Source organism: Notolepis coatsorum, assembly GCF_963971535.1.
Source record: "Notolepis coatsorum genome assembly, chromosome: 10".
In the NCBI taxonomy this organism is placed as follows: Eukaryota; Metazoa; Chordata; class Actinopteri; order Aulopiformes; family Paralepididae; genus Notolepis; species Notolepis coatsorum.
The window spans coordinates 10,566,211-10,586,151 of record NC_140174.1 but is presented as its reverse complement, the minus strand read 5'-3'; the positions used below and the strand labels follow the sequence as shown (position 1 = coordinate 10,586,151).

Sequence of the window (19,941 nt, the reverse complement as noted above, 5' to 3'; positions counted from 1 at the left end):
AAACATAGAATAAATAAAACTGGTAAAAGAAATTGGTAAAAGAACATAAAATGTGTGGAGCAAAAGATGTGATAAAAGGTCAACAGAAGGCTCTACTAAAAAGGGTGAGTTTTGAGGCCTTTCTTGAAAGCATCCACAGTCTGTGGTGCTCTGACAGGTGGTCAGGGAGAGCATTCCTCCACAGACTGGGAGCGGAAAGAACAAAAAGCCCCGATCTCCCATAGTGCAGAGATTGGTCCTTGGGCGCTGGAGGAGGTTTGCCTGGCCGGAGCGGAGATGTCGATGTCGAGAGGAGGAGTGAGGGGGTGATGAGTTCTTTGAGCTATAGGGGGGGCTTTTCCGTGGAGGCATTGGTGAGTGAGCAGGGAGACTTTGAACTCAATCCTGAGTGAGACAGGGAGCCAGTGAAGGGACTTGAGGATAGGTTCCTCTTGGCTTCAGGGGTGGATAGTTCCTCTCAGAAGTGTCTCTTCGTATCAGAGCAGGTGACTGAACTGAACAACCCTTTGGCCAGTTGGAGACTATCAACCTTGTGTGTGTGTGTTTTTGTGCACTGTGCCCAAGTGTGTGTGTGTGTGTGTGTGTGTGTGTGTGTGTGTGTGTGTGTGTGTGTGTGTGTGTGTGCGTGTGCTGTTGTACATGAGTGTATTTCTGTTAAGGCTCTAGGAGACCACACACACACACACACACACACACACACACACACACACACACACACACACAGCGGGTGTTTTTTGTCCATGTATCAGTTCAGCAGAGAAAAATGCCGTCAAGTGCAGGAGGGGAGGGTTGCCATGGCTACACATTTTGGCTCCCGTCTCTCTCTCTCTCTCTCACCTTCGTCTCTCTCTCCCTCGTCTCTGTCTCTCTCTCTCTCACTCTCTCTCTCTCTCCTCTCTCTCTCTCTCTCTCTCTCTCCTCTCTCTCTCTCTCTTTCTCTCTCTCTCTCTCACTCTCTCTCTCCTCTCTCTCTCTGTCCTCCTCTCTCTCTCTCTTCCTCTCTCTCTCTCTTCTCTCCTCTCTCCTCTCTCTCTCTCTCTCTCCTCTCTCTCTCCTCGTCTCTCTCTCCCTCCTCTCTCTCCTCCTCCTCTCTCTCTCCCTCCCTCCCTCTCTCTCTCTCTCTCTCTCTCTCTCTCTAGTCTCTCTCTCTGTCTCTCTCTCTCTCTCTAGTCTCTCTCTCCCCCCTCTCTCTCTCCCCCCCCCTCTCCCCCCTCTCTCTCCCCCCCCCCCTCTCTCCCTCTCTCCCCCCCCCCCCCCTCCCCCGGGAGCCAGGATACAGTAGCAGCAGCAGCAGCGTATATATATCCTTGAGACGCCTGAGAAAGAGAGCCGCTCGATGGAGTGAGCTTAGAGTGAGCGAGGCGGCCGCCTCATCACGCCGGGGGTCGTGCTCGTAAATCCCTCCGCCCCACCGGATCATGTTACAGGTCGTAAGCCGTGGACCGCGTCGGTACAGAGCTACGAAGCCGGCGCATTATATATATATTCAATTTATAAATCTTGTGTTGTCATGGGGGAAAACCACTTTTCATCCACTTAACCAGAAGTGGAAACTGACCGCGTTGCATTGATTGAGTAAACGTCACGTGTCAAGGAGCCCGTTCAAAACACACTTCAACGTTACATATACTCGTCAATAACGGCTTGAATAATCGCAATACAATTTCCCCCGACGGATATTATTGCTGTTGTGATATACGAGGTGCAGTATAAGGTTTTAAGTCTGTGTTCGACCTTTCAGAGGTGTTTGACTTTCAGTGCTGTAGCCGTCCGACTGGAGCTTGTGAGAATGTCTCCCGCAGGACGGCAGTATTTCTGGGCTCGTCTGAGGCGCGTCTCCCAGGCGCTTCTCGTCTCCCGCTCTGAAGCTGAAGGTTATTCCTTCCCTTGCTGCATTTTATTAAAGTATGATCTCCGACCTCGGTCTGTCGACTTTTATTTCTATAGTTTATTCTTTATTTATTGTGCCTATATGTATGAAATTGCTGATGAACTTGTTTTGCGAGCTCGTCGTGGCTGTAAATGAGAGTAACCTCAAGTGTCTCACGAGTTGAAATAAAGGTTTGAAATTAAATCTTGTTACTTTTCATTTCAATCAATTTATTGTGTGTATATCTAGAATGAATAAAAGAAAGGCCCATATTGCAGCCTTTGCAATATAAATATTGGGTTCTTTCATGTTGAGATGTCGTGTTAATATGTTGTTCATCCTTTACTCGTCAGTTGGAAAATAATAATAATTTTTGGACGTTTTTCAAAGTAGCCATGTCACGTGTATTAACCTATTAGCTGCACACTATTGTGAAATGATTGTCCTCTGTTACAACATTAAAATTAATGTTGATCTTCTGTTATAACATTAAAATGAATGCGTATCCTCCTTTATAACATTTAATTTAATGTCCATCTTCTGTTATAAGATTTAAATGACTGTCCATCCTCTGTTATAACATTTAAATTAATGTTAATATTCTGTTATAACATTAAAATGAATGTGTATCCTCTTATAACATTTAAATGAATGTTCATCCTCTGTTATAACATTTAAATGAATGTTCATCTTCCGTTATAACATTTAAATGAATGTTCATCCTCTGTTATAACATTTAAATGAATGCGTATCCTCCTTTATAACATTTAATTTAATGTCCATCTTCTGTTATAAGATTTAAATGAATGTTGATATTCTGTTATAACATTAAAATTAATGTTTATCCTCTTATAATATTTAAATGAATGTTCATCCTCTGTTATAACATTTAAATGCATGTTCATCATCTGTTATAACATTTAAATGAATGTGCATCCTCTGTTATAACATTTAAATTAATGTTTATCCTCTGTTATAACATTTAAATGAATGTTCATCTTCCGTTATAACATTTAAATGAATGCGTATCCTCCTTTATAACATTTAATTTAATGTCCATCTTCTGTTATAAGATTTAAATGACTGTCCATCCTCTGTTATAACATTTAAATTAATGTTGATATTCTGTTATAACATTTAAATGAATGTGTATCCTCTGTTATAACATTTAAATGAATGTTCATCCTCTGTTATAACATTTAAATGAATGTGTATCCTCTGTTATAACATTTAAATGAATGTTTATCCTCCGTTATAACATTTAAATTAATGTTGATATTCTGTTATAACATTTAAATTAATGTTTATCCTCCGTTATAACATTTAAATTAATGTTCATCTTCCGTTATAACATTTAAATTAATGTTGATCCTCTGTTATAACATGTAAATGGATGTTTGTCCTCTTATAACATTTAAATTAATGTTCATCTTCCGTTATAACATTTAAATGAATGTTCATCGTCTGTTATAACATTTAAATGAATGTTTATCTTCTGTTATAACATTTAAATGAATGTTCATCTTCCGTTATAACATTTAAATGAATGCGTATCCTCCTTTATAACATTTAATTTAATGTCCATCTTCTGTTATAAGATTTAAATGACTGTCCATCCTCTGTTATAACATTTAAATTAATGTTGATATTCTGTTATAACATTAAAATGAATGTTTATCCTCTTATAACATTTAAATGCATGTTCATCTTCTGTTATACCATTTAAATGAATGTTCCTCCTCTGTTATAACATTTAAATGAATGTTTATCCTCTGTTATAACATTTAAATTAATGTTCATCGTCTGTTATAACATTTAAATGAATGTTCATCCTCTGTTATACCATTTAAATGAATGTTCATCCTCTGTTATAACATTGAGATGAATGTTTATCCTCCGTTATAACATTTAAATGAATGTTCATCGTCTGTTATAACATTTAAATGAATGTTCATCGTCTGTTATAACATTTAAATGAATGTTCATCGTCTGTTATAACATTTAAATGAATGTTCATCCTCTGGTATACCATTTAAATGAATGTTCATTGTCTGTTATAACATTTAAATTAATGTTCATTGTCTGTTATAACATTTAAATGAATGTTCATCGTCTGTTATAACATTTAAATTAATGTTCATCTTCTGTTATAACATTAAAATTAATGTTCATCCTCTGTTTTTACATTTAAATGAATGTTCATCCTCTGTTATAACATTTAAATGAATGTTCATCTTCTGTTATAACATTTAAATGAATGTTCATCCTCTGTTATAACATTTACATGAATGTTAATCTTCTGTTATAACATTAAATGTTAAATGTTTATCATCTGTTATAACATTTAAATGAATGTTCATCCTCTGTTATAACATTTAAATGAATGTTAATCTTCTGTTATAACATTTAAATGAATGTTTATCCTCTGTTATAACATTTAAATGAATGTGCATCCTCTGTTATAACATTTACATGAATGTTAATCTTCTGTTATAACATTACATGTTAAATGTTTATCATCTGTTATAACATGTAAATGAATGTTCCTCTTCTGGTATAACATGTAAATGAATGTTCATCCTCCGTTATAACATGTAAATGAATGTTCATCTTCTGGTATAACATGTAAATGAATGTTTATCCTCTGTTATAACATTTAAATGAATGTTCATCGTCCGTTATAACATTTAAATTAATGGTGATCCTCTGCTTTAACATGAACGTTCATCCTCTGGTATAACATTAAAATGAATGTTTATCCTCTGGTATAACATGTAAATGAATGTTTGTCCTCTTGTTATAACATTTAAATTAATGTTCATCGTCTGTTATAACATTTAAATGAATGTTCATCCTCTGGTATACCATTTAAATGAATGTTCATCCTCTGTTATAACATTTAGATGAATGTTTATCCTCCGTTATAACATTTAAATGAATGTTCATCGTCTGTTATAACATTTAAATGAATGTTCATCGTCTGTTATAACATTTAAATGAATGTTCATCCTCTGGTATACCATTTAAATGAATGTTCGTCGTCTGTTATAACATTTAAATTAATGTTCATCGTCCGTTATAACATTTAAATGAATGTTCATCGTCTGTTATAACATTTAAATTAATGTTCATCGTCTGTTATAACATTTAAATTAATGTTCATCGTCTGTTATAACATTTAAATGAATGTTCATCCTCTGGTATACCATTTAAATTAATGTTCATCGTCTGTTATAACATTTAAATTAATGTTCATCGTCTGTTATAACATTTAAATTAATGTTCATCGTCTGTTATAACATTTAAATTAATGTTCATCTTCTGTTATAACATTTAAATTAATGTTCATCCTCTGTTTTTACATTTAAATGAATGTTCATCCTCTGTTATAACATTTAAATGAATGTTCATCTTCTGTTATAACATTTAAATGAATGTTCATCCTCTGTTATAACATTTACATGAATATTAATCTTCTGTTATAACATTAAATGTTAAATGTTTATCATCTGTTATAACATTTAAATGAATGTTCATCCTCTGTTATAACATTTAAATGAATGTTAATCTTCTGTTATAACATTTAAATGAATGTTTATCCTCTGTTATAACATTTAAATGAATGTGCATCCTCTGTTATAACATTTACATGAATGTTAATCTTCTGTTATAACATTAAATGTTAAATGTTTATCATCTGTTATAACATGTAAATGAATGTTCCTCCTCTGGTATAACATGTAAATGAATGTTCATCCTCCGTTATAACATGTAAATGAATGTTTATCTTCTGGTATAACATGTAAATGAATGTTTATCCTCTGTTATAACATTTAAATGAATGTTCATCTTCCGTTATAACATTTAAATGAATGGTGATCCTCTGCTTTAACATGAACGTTCATCCTCTGGTATAACATTAAAATGAATGTTTATCCTCTGGTATAACATGTAAATGAATGTTTGTCCTCTTGTTATACCATCTTGTTTATTTACACAAGAGGCCGTGTCTCCTGCAGGCCTGTGTGAAGTGTCACTTTGTCTCCCCCTGCAGGCCTGTGTGAAGTGTCACTTTGTCTCCCCCTGCAGGCCTTTGTGAAGTGTCACTTTGTCTCCCCCTGCAGGCCTTTGTGAAGTGTCACTTTGTCTCCCCCTGCAGGCCTTTGTGAAGTGTCACTTCGACTACGACCCGTCGCACGACAACCTGATCCCCTGCAGGGAGGCGGGGCTCGGCTTCAGCAGCGGAGACGTCCTGCAGATCTTCAACCAGGAGGACCTCAACTGGTGGCAGGTCAGTCCGTCCGTCCGCAGCGGCCAGCGGGGACACGGTGACGACCATTATCGGCCGATATTGGCATTAAAATGTAATATCGAAAATGATCGGTATCGATTTTCAAAAAAAATAAAAAAAAATATATATTATATTAAAAATTTTTACATTTATTTAACCTTTATTTACCCAGGCAAGCAAGTAAGAACAAATTCTTATTTTATTTATTGTCAAAAGTATGCATAATGTTGTGTTAATTCCACGACAAGAGATATGTAATGTTAATTACCTGAAATTATTCAATTGTTTGGGGGGGGGGAGGGGGGAACCCTGCATATATCGGTATCGGAAATTAAGAGTTGGACAATATCGGTATATCGGTAAAAAAGCCAATATCAAACATCCCTATCGTCGATGCATCATTATGCCTCGGGGGGAGGGGGGGGGGCTTTTCCCATTTTGGAAAGACATCCATGATTATGTTTTTACTTTTTTTATTTATAAATGTATATTTGTCAGGGACAATTATTGTAGCTGATTACAATAACAAGATACAGAGGCATCGCCTGTCGGATTTCTAGCCACGGCTAATCTGCAACCCCTGTGTATACTCCTCTGTCGCACGAGGATCGCAGTAGACCGAATACACTATTTTTTAAACAGCCGAGTCAGAGTCAGAGATTTTGTTTGCCATGTATTGGACGAATACACATTGGAATACAGGTACAGAGCAAACACTGTGTGTCTACAACTAATCCAAAACAGGAGCAGAGTAGAAACGGTACAGAAAAAAATATGTAAAAAAACTAGAGGTGGGCATAGATAATTTTTTTTAATCTAGATTAATCTATCTGCAATCCTGGATTTAATCTAGATTAATCTAGATTAAAACGGCTAAAAAAATTTAAAAAAAAAACTGCAAAAGGCATTCAAAATATGCCCAAATAATGACCAGAAGTAAGTCCTTACTTTTTCTTTCCTCCTTATGCATCTCCCGTTTCCAAAATGCATTATAAACTGTTTGAAAAAGCTGTTTTGCTATGATAATTGGTAATGAAATATCAAAATAATGTTCAATAAGATGTACTTGTGTTTAATAAGTTGTTTTATTCAGAAGTTAACACAAATAAATAATATTACCAGTACAGTACAGTATCTAGCACACTCTCAGGAGCAAAACAGAAAGAAGCATTTCAAACTTGAACTATGTGACATGGCTTGAATCAACTGCTCCAGTGGAGTTGCTCAGTGGCCAATGGTGTCAACTGTGGTTGTACTGGGCAGCTCCCAGGTGTGAATGGAACTGCGTGAATGTGAAGCAGGGCGTTCCTGAAAAAGAGCATCTGTGCTCAGCGAACCTACCCTGGGTAAATAAAGGTAAAAAAAAAAAAATGTAAAAAAGAAAAAGAAAAAAAAACATTTTTTATTTTTATTTTTTTTTAGATTAATGCGTTAATTATATTATCGCGCGATATTAGTATAGCGTTAACGCAGCACGTTAACGCTGTTAACGGCCCAGCTCTAAAAAAAACACAGACGGTATAAAAGGACAAATGCTAAAGTTGATATCAACATCCCCTAAAAGTGCATATCATAGTAAAGTGCATAATGCATAGAGGCACAATTTACAGTAAAAGTAAAAATATAATCAAAGTGCGTGATGCACAGACACACGAAAACAGCACTTCCACAACCTGACTAGTAATAACACACCAAAACAAAATAGGATAATAATATACAAATCTAGCCTTTGGAGTTATTCAGGCTGCGCACAGCACTGGGGAAGAAACTCTTAATAAACCGAGAGGTAGAGCATGTGATAGAGCGGTAGCGTCTGCCCGAGGGGATGGGGGCAAAGAGGCCTGCGGCTGGGTGACCAGAGGGGTCGTTGATAATGCCAGAGCCACGGGGAAAGCAGCCTGGCACCATAGATCTCTTCTAGAGCTGGCAGGCTAACCCCCCGATTGTCTTGCGTGCGAGACGCACATTTCTGTTCAGAGATTTCTTCTCCTGGTCTGTGATGTTACCGAACCATAATAGTACAGGAGGAAGTAAGGACGCTCTCGATCACACAGCGATAGAAGTTGTGTAGAATCACCCTGTTATTTGTTATTATGCGTCCTCCACCTAAGCGTCCTCAACTCCAGCCGTGTGGATTATCTGCATTGGATAGCAATTTTATTTTATTCTATTCCTATTCTTAGGCAATTTGTTTTGTTCTTATTCGTGACTTTGTTCTGTCTAAATGTTTAATGTGAGCGATTTGTAGTGTCAAAATTAAAGTATTTCTATTCTATTCTAAGTGTATGTACATTTGTGTGTGTGTGTCTGTGTGTGTGTGTGTGTGTACACAGGCCTGTCACCTACGGGGAGGCAGTGCGGGTCTCATTCCCAGCCAGCTGCTGGAGGAGAAGAGGAAGGCCTTCGTTAAGAGAGACCTGGAGCTCGTTACGACAGGTAGGACGTTACCATAACAACAACAACAAAGACACCCAGACCCTTCAACAACAACAAAGACACCCACAGACCCTTCTATAACAATAACTTTTAGCTGTTTCAATTAAATACTTTGGGCGAATTTAACTTTCCCGTGTCGGGAGCTCTCTTCCCACGCTGCAACCTCATTAATAACAACAAGGGTAGTATATAAGTATTTATTACATGGCGTTTTCACATTCGCCGAAATGCTTGCTTGTGATTGGTCAACAGCCCCCCGACTGCGGTCATTATTTTTCGATAATGACCGCAGATTTTTCAATAATGACCGCAGAGCGCAGCTGTTCGCAATCAAGCCCACTGACACACACTGTTTCAGTGCTGCCGGCGATGACAGGGGGCGGAGCAACGAGCGGAGCCTGAACACAGCGGAGCCAGAACAGAGGCTGCTGCTCGCGATAATAATAATCACTTTATTTGGGCTGACAGAGCCACAGAACAACTGCGATTTGTCAAATGAATTAGGTATATTGTTAGTAAGTTAGCCATGTAATAAGCGGGATAATGTATAGCTTTACTCGGTCATTGTCGCAAAATAATTGACCTTCACTCCGTTTAAAACACCTCGGCGCGCGCCTCGGTATTTTAAACTCCGTGTCGGTCAATTATTTTGCGACAATGACCTCCTAGCCATACATTATCCCTTACATAACACAGGCAGTATATAAGTATATATAACAGGCAGTATATAAGTATATAACACAGGCAGTATATAAGTATATAACAGGCAGTATATAAGTATAACGCAGGCAGTATATAAGTATATAACACAGGCAGTATATAAGTATATAACAGGCAGTATATAAGTATAACACAAGTAGTATATAAGTATATAACACAGGTAGTATATAAGTATATAACACAGGTAGTATATAAGTATATAACACAAGTAGTATATAAGTATATAACACAAGTAGTATATAAGTATATAACGCAGGCAGTATATAAGTATATAACGCAGGCAGTATATAAGTATATAACACAGGCAGTATATAAGTATATAACACAGGCACTATATAAGTATATAACAGGCAGTATATAAGTATATAACAGGCAGTATATAAGTATATAACACAGGCAGTATATAAGTATATAACACAGGTAGTATATAAGTATATAACACAGGCAGTATATAAGTATATAACAGGCAGTATATAAGTATATAACATAGGCAGTATATAAGTATATAACAGGCAGTATATAAGTACATAACAGGCAGTATATAAGTACATAACAGGCAGTATATAAGTATATAACAGGCAGTATATAAGTATATAACAGGCAGTATATAAGTATATAACAGGCAGTATATAAGTATATAACAGGCAGTATATAAGTATATAACAGGTAGTATATAAGTATATAACAGGCAGTATATAAGTATATAACAGGCAGTATATAAGTATATAACACAGGCAGTATATAAGTATATAACACAGGCAGTATATAAGTATATAACAGGTAGTATATAAGTATATAACAGGCAGTATATAAGTATATAACACAGGCAGTATATAAGTATATAACACAGGCAGTATATAAGTATATAACAGGTAGTATATAAGTATATAACACAGGCAGTATATAAGTATATAACAGGCAGTATATAAGTATATAACACAGGCAGTATATAAGTATATAACAGGTAGTATATAAGTATATAACAGGTAGTATATAAGTATATAACAGGCAGTATATAAGTATATAACACAGGCAGTATATAAGTATATAACAGGCAGTATATAAGTATATAACAGGCAGTATATAAGTATATAACAGGCAGTATATAAGTATATAACACAGGCAGTATATAAGTATATAACAGGCAGTATATAAGTATATAACACAGGCACTATATAAGTATATAACAGGCAGTATATAAGTATATAACGCAGGCAGTATATAAGTATATAACAGGCAGTATATAAGTATATAACAGGCAGTATATAAGTATATAACACAGGCAGTATATAAGTATATAACAGGCAGTATATAAGTATATAACACAGGCACTATATAAGTATATAACAGGCAGTATATAAGTATATAACACAGGCAGTATATAAGTATATAACAGGCAGTATATAAGTATATAACACAGGCAGTATATAAGTATATAACAGGCAGTATATAAGTATATAACACAGGTAGTATATAAGTATATAACAGGCAGTATATAAGTATATAACACAGGTAGTATATAAGTATATAACAGGCAGTATATAAGTATATAACACAGGCGGTATATAAGTATATAACAGGCAGTATATAAGTATATAACAGGCAGTATATAAGTATATAACACAGGTAGTATATAAGTATATAACACAGGCAGTATATAAGTATATAACACAGGCAGTATATAAGTATATAACACAGGCAGTATATAAGTATATATAACAGGCAGTATATAAGTATATAACACAGGCGGTATATAAGTATATAACACAGGCAGTATATAAGTATATAACACAGGCAGTATATAAGTATATAACACAGGCGGTATATAAGTATATAACAGGCAGTATATAAGTATATAACACAGGTAGTATATAAGTATATAACACAGGTAGTATATAAGTATATAACAGGCAGTATATAAGTATATAACACAGGCAGTATATAAGTATATAACACAGGCAGTATATAAGTATATAACACAGGCAGTATATAAGTATATATAACAGGCAGTATATAAGTATATAACACAGGCGGTATATAAGTATATAACACAGGCAGTATATAAGTATATAACACAGGCAGTATATAAGTATATAACACAGGCAGTATATAAGTATATAACACAGGCAGTATATAAGTATATAACACAGGCGGTATATAAGTATATAACAGGCAGTATATAAGTATATAACACAGGTAGTATATAAGTATATAACACAGGCAGTATATAAGTATATAACACAGGCAGTATATAAGTATATAACACAGGCAGTATATAAGTATATAACAGGCACTATATAAGTATATAACACAGGCAGTATATAAGTATATAACACAGGCAGTATATAAGTATAACACAGGCAGTATATAAGTATATAACACAGGCAGTATATAAGTATATAACACAGGCAGTATATAAGTATATAACAGATAGTATATAAGTATATAACACAGGCAGTATATAAGTATATAACACAGGCAGTATATAAGTATATAACACAGGCAGTATATAAGTATATAACAGATAGTATATAAGTATATAACACAGGCAATATATAAGTATATAACAGATAGTATATAAGTATATAACACAGGCAGTATATAAGTATATAACACAGGTAGTATATAAGTATATAACAGGCAGTATATAAGTATATAACACAGGCAGTATATAAGTATATAACACAGGCAGTATATAAGTATATAACACAGGCAGTATATAAGTATATAACAGGCAGTATATAAGTATATAACACAGGCAGTATATAAGTATATAACAGGCAGTATATAAGTACATAACAGGCAGTATATAAGTATATAACACAGGCAGTATATAAGTATATAACACAGGCAGTATATAAGTATAACGCAGGCAGTATATAAGTATATAACAGGTAGTATATAAGTATATAACAGGCAGTATATAAGTATATAACAGGCAGTATATAAGTATATAACAGGCAGTATATAAGTATATAACACAGGCAGTATATAAGTATATAACACAGGCAGTATATAAGTATATAACAGGCAGTATATAAGTATATAACACAGGTAGTATATAAGTACATAACAGGCAGTATATAAGTATATAACACAGGCGGTATATAAGTATATAACACAGGCAGTATATAAGAATTGAACACAGGCAGTATATAAGTATATAACACAGGCAGTATATAAGTATATAACACAGGCGGTATATAAGTATATAACACAGGCAGTATATAAGTATATAACACAGGCAGTATATAAGTATATAACAGGCAGTATATAAGTACATAACAGGCAGTATATAAGTATATAATACAGACACTATATAAGTATATAACAGGTAGTATATAAGTATAACGCAGGCAGTATATAAGTATAACGCAGGCAGTATATAAGTATATAACAGGTAGTATATAAGTATAACGCAGGCAGTATATAAGTATATAACAGGTAGTATATAAGTATAACGCAGGCAGTATATAAGTATAACGCAGGCAGTATATAAGTATATAACAGGTAGTATATAAGTATAACGCAGGCAGTATATAAGTATAACGCAGGCAGTATATAAGTATAACGCAGGCAGTATATAAGTATATAACAGGTAGTATATAAGTATAACGCAGGCAGTATATAAGTATAACGCAGGCAGTATATAAGTACATAACAGGCAGTATATAAGTATAACGCAGGCAGTATATAAGTATATAACCGGCAGTATATAAGTATATAACAGGCAGTATATAAGTATATAATATAGGCAGTATATAAGTACATAACAGGCAGTATATAAGTATATAACAGGCAGTATATAAGTATATAACAGGCAGTATATAAGTATATAACAGGTAGTATATAAGTATATAACAGGCAGTATATAAGTATATAACACAGGCAGTATATAAGTATATAACACAGGCAGTATATAAGTACATAACAGGCAGTATATAAATATATAACAGGCAGTATATAAGTATATAACAGGCAGTATATAAATATATAACAGGCAGTATATAAGTATATAACGCAGGCAGTATATAAGTATATAACAGGCAGTATATAAGTATATAACGCAGGCAGTATATAAGTATAACATAGGCAGTATATAAGTATATAACGGGCAGAGTGTCCTCCTCTCACCCCCGCTCAGCGCGCGCCCGGAGGTCGTCTAATGAGCCTCGGCGTGACTCACTCAGGACAGATCCAATCTGCTGGTTGTTAAGCTGCAGGCCTCTGACATTCACACACTGCCCGTAGAGAGAGAGAGAGAGAGGGAAGGAGCCGCGGACTGAAGGGTCTGTGATGACGAGAGCCACAAAGGAAAGAAAACTGATCACGTATCGGCTCTCACGTGCCGCAGCCATGTAAATACAAGCCCGGGTGTCCTAAGATGCGTTCCCCCCGGACGCATTGTCCTCCGTGGCAGCGGAGCAGGTGGTGAGTCATTGCCAAGCTGCGCGCCCTTCACTCCTGTCGGGGGAGGGGGTGGGACGGTGGGGGAGAGAGAGATGGCAGGCCCCAACAACTCTGCCCTTGGGGGCTTTTAAAGGACACATCTGTCCGCTGGTAAACTCATAACGTCTCGACTGTGCCCGCGGGGTGTGAATGAGATGTCTTAAAGGAGGCCTATTGTGAAAATGGCCTTTTCCTGTGGTTTTACAGAATATGTTAAATGTGTGCGTTGCGCCTTTTCTGCAGTTCAGCCGTGACGGGAACCCTCCCTCTTGAAACGGGGCATTTCAGACATGCAGCCACAATGAGACCCTGTAAGTTGCGTGTGAAGAGATCTTGATCAAATGCGTACAAGATATGTATACAAGACGTGTACGCATGTACAAGATGGCGGCTCCCTCGTAAATCTTCTCTTTTCTGCCTAAAGTTGAACCGAAAATATGTTTCTGACAACATTTCTAACGGTGAGATTGCCACGCTATCCGCTGGATCTCGAGTCCTGTTTGATCCGCAACATCTAGTCTTGACAGTTCGATCTGGATCTCTGCTAGACGGTGCACTGGCAGCTCACTGGTTACAGAACCAGAACCAGCCCGTTGAGAACAGGACTGAAACAGAGGGGTGTAGAGGCTGCTAGAATGAGAACAGGACTGAAACAGAGAGGTATAGAGGCTGCTAGAATGAGAACAGGACTGAAACAGAGAGGTATAGAGGCTGCTAGAATGAGAACAGGACTGAAACAGAGAGGTATAGAGGCTGCTAGAATGAGAACAGGACTGAAACAGAGAGGTGTAGAGGCTGCTAGAATGAGAACAGGACTGAAACAGAGAGGTGTAGAGGCTGCTCGAATGAGAACAGGACTGAAACAGAGAGGTGTAGAGGCTGCTAGAATGAGAACAGGACTGAAACAGAGAGGTGTAGAGGCTGCTAGAATGAGAACAGGACTGAAAGAGAGGGGTCTAGAGGCTGCTAGAATGAGAACAGGACTGAAACAGAGAGGTGTAGAAGCTGCTAGGATGAGAACAGGACTGAAACAGAGAGGTGTAGAGGCTGCTAGAATGAGAACAGGACTGAAACAGAGAGGTGTAGAAGCTGCTAGGATGAGAACAGGACTGAAACAGAGGGGTGTAGAGGCTGCTAGATTGAGAACAGGACTGAAACAGAGTGGTCTAGAGGCTGCTAGAATGAGAACAGGACAGAAACAGAGAGGTGTAGAGGCTGCTCGAATGAGAACAGGACTAAAACAGAGAGGTGTAGAGGCTGCTAGAATGAGAACAGGACTGAAACAGAGGTCTAGAGGCTTCTAGGTTGAGAACAGGACTGAAACAGAGAGGTGTAGAGGCTGCTAGAATGAGAACAGGACTGAAACAGAGAGGTGTAGAGGCTGCTAGAATGAGAACAGGACTGAAACAGAGAGGTCTAGAGGCTGCTAGAATGAGAACAGGACTGAAACAGAGAGGTGTAGAGGCTGCTAGAATGAGAACAGGACTGAAACAGAGAGGTATAGAGGCTGCTAGAATGAGAACAGGACTGAAACAGAGAGGTGTAGAGGCTGCTAGAATGAGAACAGGACTGAAACAGAGAGGTATAGAGGCTACTAGAATGAGAACAGGACTGAAACAGAGAGGTGTAGAGGCTGCTAGAATGAGAACAGGACTGAAACAGAGAGGTGTAGAGGCTGCTAGAATAAGAACAGGACTGAAACAGAGAGGTATAGAGGCTGCTAGAATGAGAACAGGACTGAAACAGAGAGGTATAGAGGCTGCTAGAATGAGAACAGGACTGAAACAGAGAAGTGTAGAGGCTGCTAGAATGAGAACAGGACTGAAACAGAGAGGTGTATAGAGGCTACTAGAATGAGAACAGGACTGAAACAGAGAGAGGTGTAGAGAGGCTTCTAGAATGAGAACAGGACTGAAACAGAGAGGTATAGAGGCTGCTAGAATGAGAACAGGACTGAAACAGAGAGGTGTAGAGGCTGCTAGAATGAGAACAGGACTGAAACAGAGAGGTATAGAGGCTGCTAGAATGAGAACAGGACTGAAACAGAGAGGTGTAGAAGCTGCTAGAATGAGAACAGGACTGAAACAGAGAGGTGTAGAGGCTGCTAGAATGAGAACAGGACTGAAACAGAGAGGTGTAGAGGCTGCTAGAATGAGAACAGGACTGAAACAGAGAGGTGTAGAGGCTGCTAGAATGAGAACAGGACTGAAACAGAGAGGTGTAGAGGCTGCTAGAATGAGAACAGGACTGAAACAGAGGGGTAGAGGCTGCTAGAATGAGAACAGGACTGAAACAGAGAGGTATAGAGTCTGCTAGAATGAGAACAGGACTGAAACAGAGAGGTGTAGAGGCTGCTAGAATGAGAACAGGACTGAAACAGAGAGGTCTAGAGGCTGCTAGAATGAGAACAGGACTGAAACAGAGAGGTGTAGAAGCTGCTAGAATGAGAACAGGACTGAAACAGAGGTATAGAGGCTGCTAGAATGCATAATCTGAGCCTTCATTGTTGCAGGAGATTTCAATCACTCCAAGCTAAAGACTGTGCTCCCCAAATTCCACCAACATGTCTCTTGCCCCACAAGAGGAGACGAAATGCATGTTTACTCCAACTATAACGGATGCATACAAAGCTGCCCCCCCCCCCACCTGGGACAATCAGACGACCTTCTACCCAAGTACATACCACTCATCAAACATGTGGAGCCCTCAGTTAGAACTGTTAACTGAGTATGACATGTTTAGGGGACTTCAAAGACCTATATTCACTTGTTGAAAAGGACTGAAAATGATGTCCCCTTTTAAAGGGGGGGGGTGTTTGATGCAGAGGGATGTTTTTAAATTCATTGACCGAGAGGCCGTGTGTGAACCTGTGGACGGTTGTTTTTCACAGAGCGTTGTGCACTGGCTTCAGGAGGAACGCAGTCACATTACATAATGGTTCAACCATAGGCGTAGCTTTAGGGGGGGTTGCAGGGGGGCATGTCCCCCTCAATATTGAGAAGAGGACATTTGTCCCCCTCAATAAAATATAGCTAATATGAAAGACAACCCCTTCAAAACATGTACAGTATATATCCTTCTTACTTTTCATCATCATTTCATAATTTATTTATTCGTACATGGAATTACCACAGTCCAACAGTACATATTCATACTTTTAGCAATGACATGTGTATTGTGAGGAACTATGGGCACTATGTGAGTCATGTGTGTAGTATGGAGTGTGTGATACGTGTAGTATGGAGTGTGTGATACGTGTAGTATGGAGTGTGTGATACGTGTAGTATGGAGTGTGTGATACGTGTAGTATGGAGTGTGTGATACGTGTAGTATGGAGTGTGTGATATGTGTAGTATGGAGTGTGTGATACGTGTAGTATGGAGTGAGTGATATGTGTAGTATGGAGTGAATGATATGTGTAGTATGTAGTGAGTGATATGTGTAGTATGTAGTGAATGATATGTGTAGTATGAAGTGAGTGATATGTGTAGTATGGAGTGAATGATATGTGTAGTATGTAGTGAGTGATATGTGTAGTATGTAGTGAATGATATGTGTAGTATGTAGTGAGTGATATGTGTAGTATGTAGTGAATGATATGTGTAGTATGTAGTGAGTGATATGTGTAGTATGTAGTGAATGATATGTGTAGTATGGAGTGAATGATATGTGTAGTATGGAGTGAGTGATATGTGTAGTATGTAGTGAGTGATATGTGTAGTATGGAGTGAGTGATATGTGTAGTATGGAGTGAATGATATGTGTAGTATGGAGTGAGTGATATGTGTAGTATGGAGTGAGTGATATGTGTAGTATGGAGTGAGTGATGTGTGTAGTTATGGAGTGAGTGATATGTGTAGTATGTAGTGAGTGATGTGTGTAGTTATGGAGTGAGTGATATGTGTAGCATGGAGTGATGTGTAGTAGGTAGTGAATGATATGTGTGTAGTATGGAGGGATGAATATATATCGTAGTTGTCCTGTTTACCTTGTCTTTACTGCACTGATGAGGAGTAGCCCTCCCAATTCCATTGTATTAGTACAATGACAATAAAGCGTTCTATTCTATTCTATTCTATTCTTAACTATACTGTAACTATAGAATAAATATCTGAAAGCAACACAGAACGCCTGAGAGCCCCTCACTGCATTATATTCCATTGTATTGCGTCAGTGGGGACCTGAATGTTTCATGTTGTCTGTTCCTTTTCATAGACAAAGACATTTCCACCATGAAATGATGCATAAAAAGGCACAAATCGGTGCATAAAAACAGAATGCAGGAAATTATGCTTCCTTGGTGGAGGACCCACAGACCCCCCTGCTCAATGTGCCCCCCCACCCCCCACCCCCATGTTGAAACCAAACCTACGCCCTTGGCTTCAACAGATTGACGTCCTGTGTCTTAAGTCATTGTCAAGACGAACAAAGACGCCCGTCTTCATTCCTCTGACAGCTCCTATCCTATTGTTCCTCTTCTCATCGGGCGCGCTCCATCAGAGCACCCACCTCCCCGAGCCCTCCCACCCCCCACGTCGAACACCCACCCCCGTCGTGTTTCCACAGACAGGCAGGCAGGCAGGCGATGTCACCCGCCATTCCCCAGGTGTTCTGTTGGCAGTAGCGCGACCCGTGGTCGGTGCACGTCGCCCCCCGGTGGCAGAGCCCCTCCACTGAACCAGAAGGAGCCTCTGATTTACAGCCCGGTTGAGCTCTAAAAGGCAACAGTCCTTGACTCGCCGGTATATCACCTTTAACGGGGGGCTCTGTGTGTAAGTGGCCTGGTGCAGATAGGTGGCAGCGTGTGGGGGTTTTATTATATTGTGGCTCCGTGTGCTTCTGCCGCCACCCGCAGGTCCTCTGTGCACCGGGATGGGAGGCAAGAAGAAGAAGAAGATGATGTATCTGACGACCAAGAACGCAGGTATTGTTGAAAAGCTCATTAGTAGTATTTATCTGGGTATTTCTACTTTTACTTAAAGGAACACTCCAACATTTTGGGAAATCAGCTTATTTGCCATCTACCCTGGAGTTAGACAAGAAGATGCATAGCTTTTTCTTCTCTGTGCGTGCAGTAGGAGTAGGAAGACGTTGGGAACTAGGCTAATGGAGGAACCTACTTCCAGTGACTGACGCTAAGCTAGGCTAACGGTGCGCGTCTTCCTACTCCTACTGCATGCACAGAGAATAAAAAGGTATGTATCTTCTTGTCTAACTCCAGGGTAGATGGCAAATAAGCTAATTTCCCTAAATGTTGGAGTGTTCCTTTAAGTAAAGGAATTGTGTACTTCTTCCACCACTGCTAAATATCCATATGACAGGCCCAGCGGTAAGAGACTGGAAGTCAGATCGCAAGAAAATATGACTTATTTTTTTCATATTATCACAGCTTGAATGTTTAAGAACATATTATTTACTGTAACAGCTAACAGTTATAGTATTTCTAAATAGTAAAAACCTTTGTTTAAAAAAGGCAGTTTGTGACACCTAGTCCCTGACTGCCAAGGTGTTCAAAATGCAGCCAAACTTTAGATAGGATTTTCTCTACTCTGTAGCCTTAACTAGATTCAAATAAGCAAATCTTCTTCAAATATATATCTGTAAAAATCTGAAAAATTACAGAGGGAGACCTGTGCCACAAACTGCTGGGCTCGGTCACAAAATATGTGTTTTTGTGTGATTTGAAGACACACCATGTTTCCACTAAGGGTATCTGCAGGTTCATTCAACAAGTCACATTTAAGACTTTTTAAGACCTTTTGAATACCACTTACCGCAAAATCTTATACAAATTTCACAACCATACATGCCAAAAAAACACATAGTGACACTGAACTTGTGTGCCAATTTAAATTCCCGCACATTCCATACAAGTTCTCGCCAGACGCACCAAACTCCCAGTAAGCCCCCGCAAAAAAACACATGAATGAATACCATCATCAGTCATGAATACAAAAACATTTCATATATTTAATATTATTTCCTCTCCCCCGAGAGCCGGGCTGTGCAAATGAAATGTAAGACGGTTTAACCCTTTCACTGCCACACGACAGAAGGTTAACCCTTTACTATCACACAACTGACGGCGATGCTCTATCATTAGCTCCATCATTAACTAATGATGCTAATGATGGAGCATCGCCGTCGGTTGTGTGATAGTAAAGGGCTAACCTTC

At 38.0% G+C, this 19,941-nt stretch overlaps 1 protein-coding gene across 1 annotated transcript in view; it reads left to right on the top strand.

The window, feature by feature from the left end:
* Positions 1 to 19,941, top strand: part of LOC311235031 (MAGUK p55 subfamily member 2-like) — a gene marked incomplete at its 5' end in the record, with an annotated part of 68,602 nt that overhangs the window by 39,444 nt on the left and 9,217 nt on the right. Inside the window, 3 exons of the mRNA XM_084322343.1 lie at positions 5,995 to 6,161; positions 8,495 to 8,597; positions 18,622 to 18,690. Coding sequence (XP_084178469.1) covers positions 5,995 to 6,161; positions 8,495 to 8,597; positions 18,622 to 18,690 — 339 coding nt within the window. The remainder of the gene's footprint in view (positions 1 to 5,994; positions 6,162 to 8,494; positions 8,598 to 18,621; positions 18,691 to 19,941) is intronic.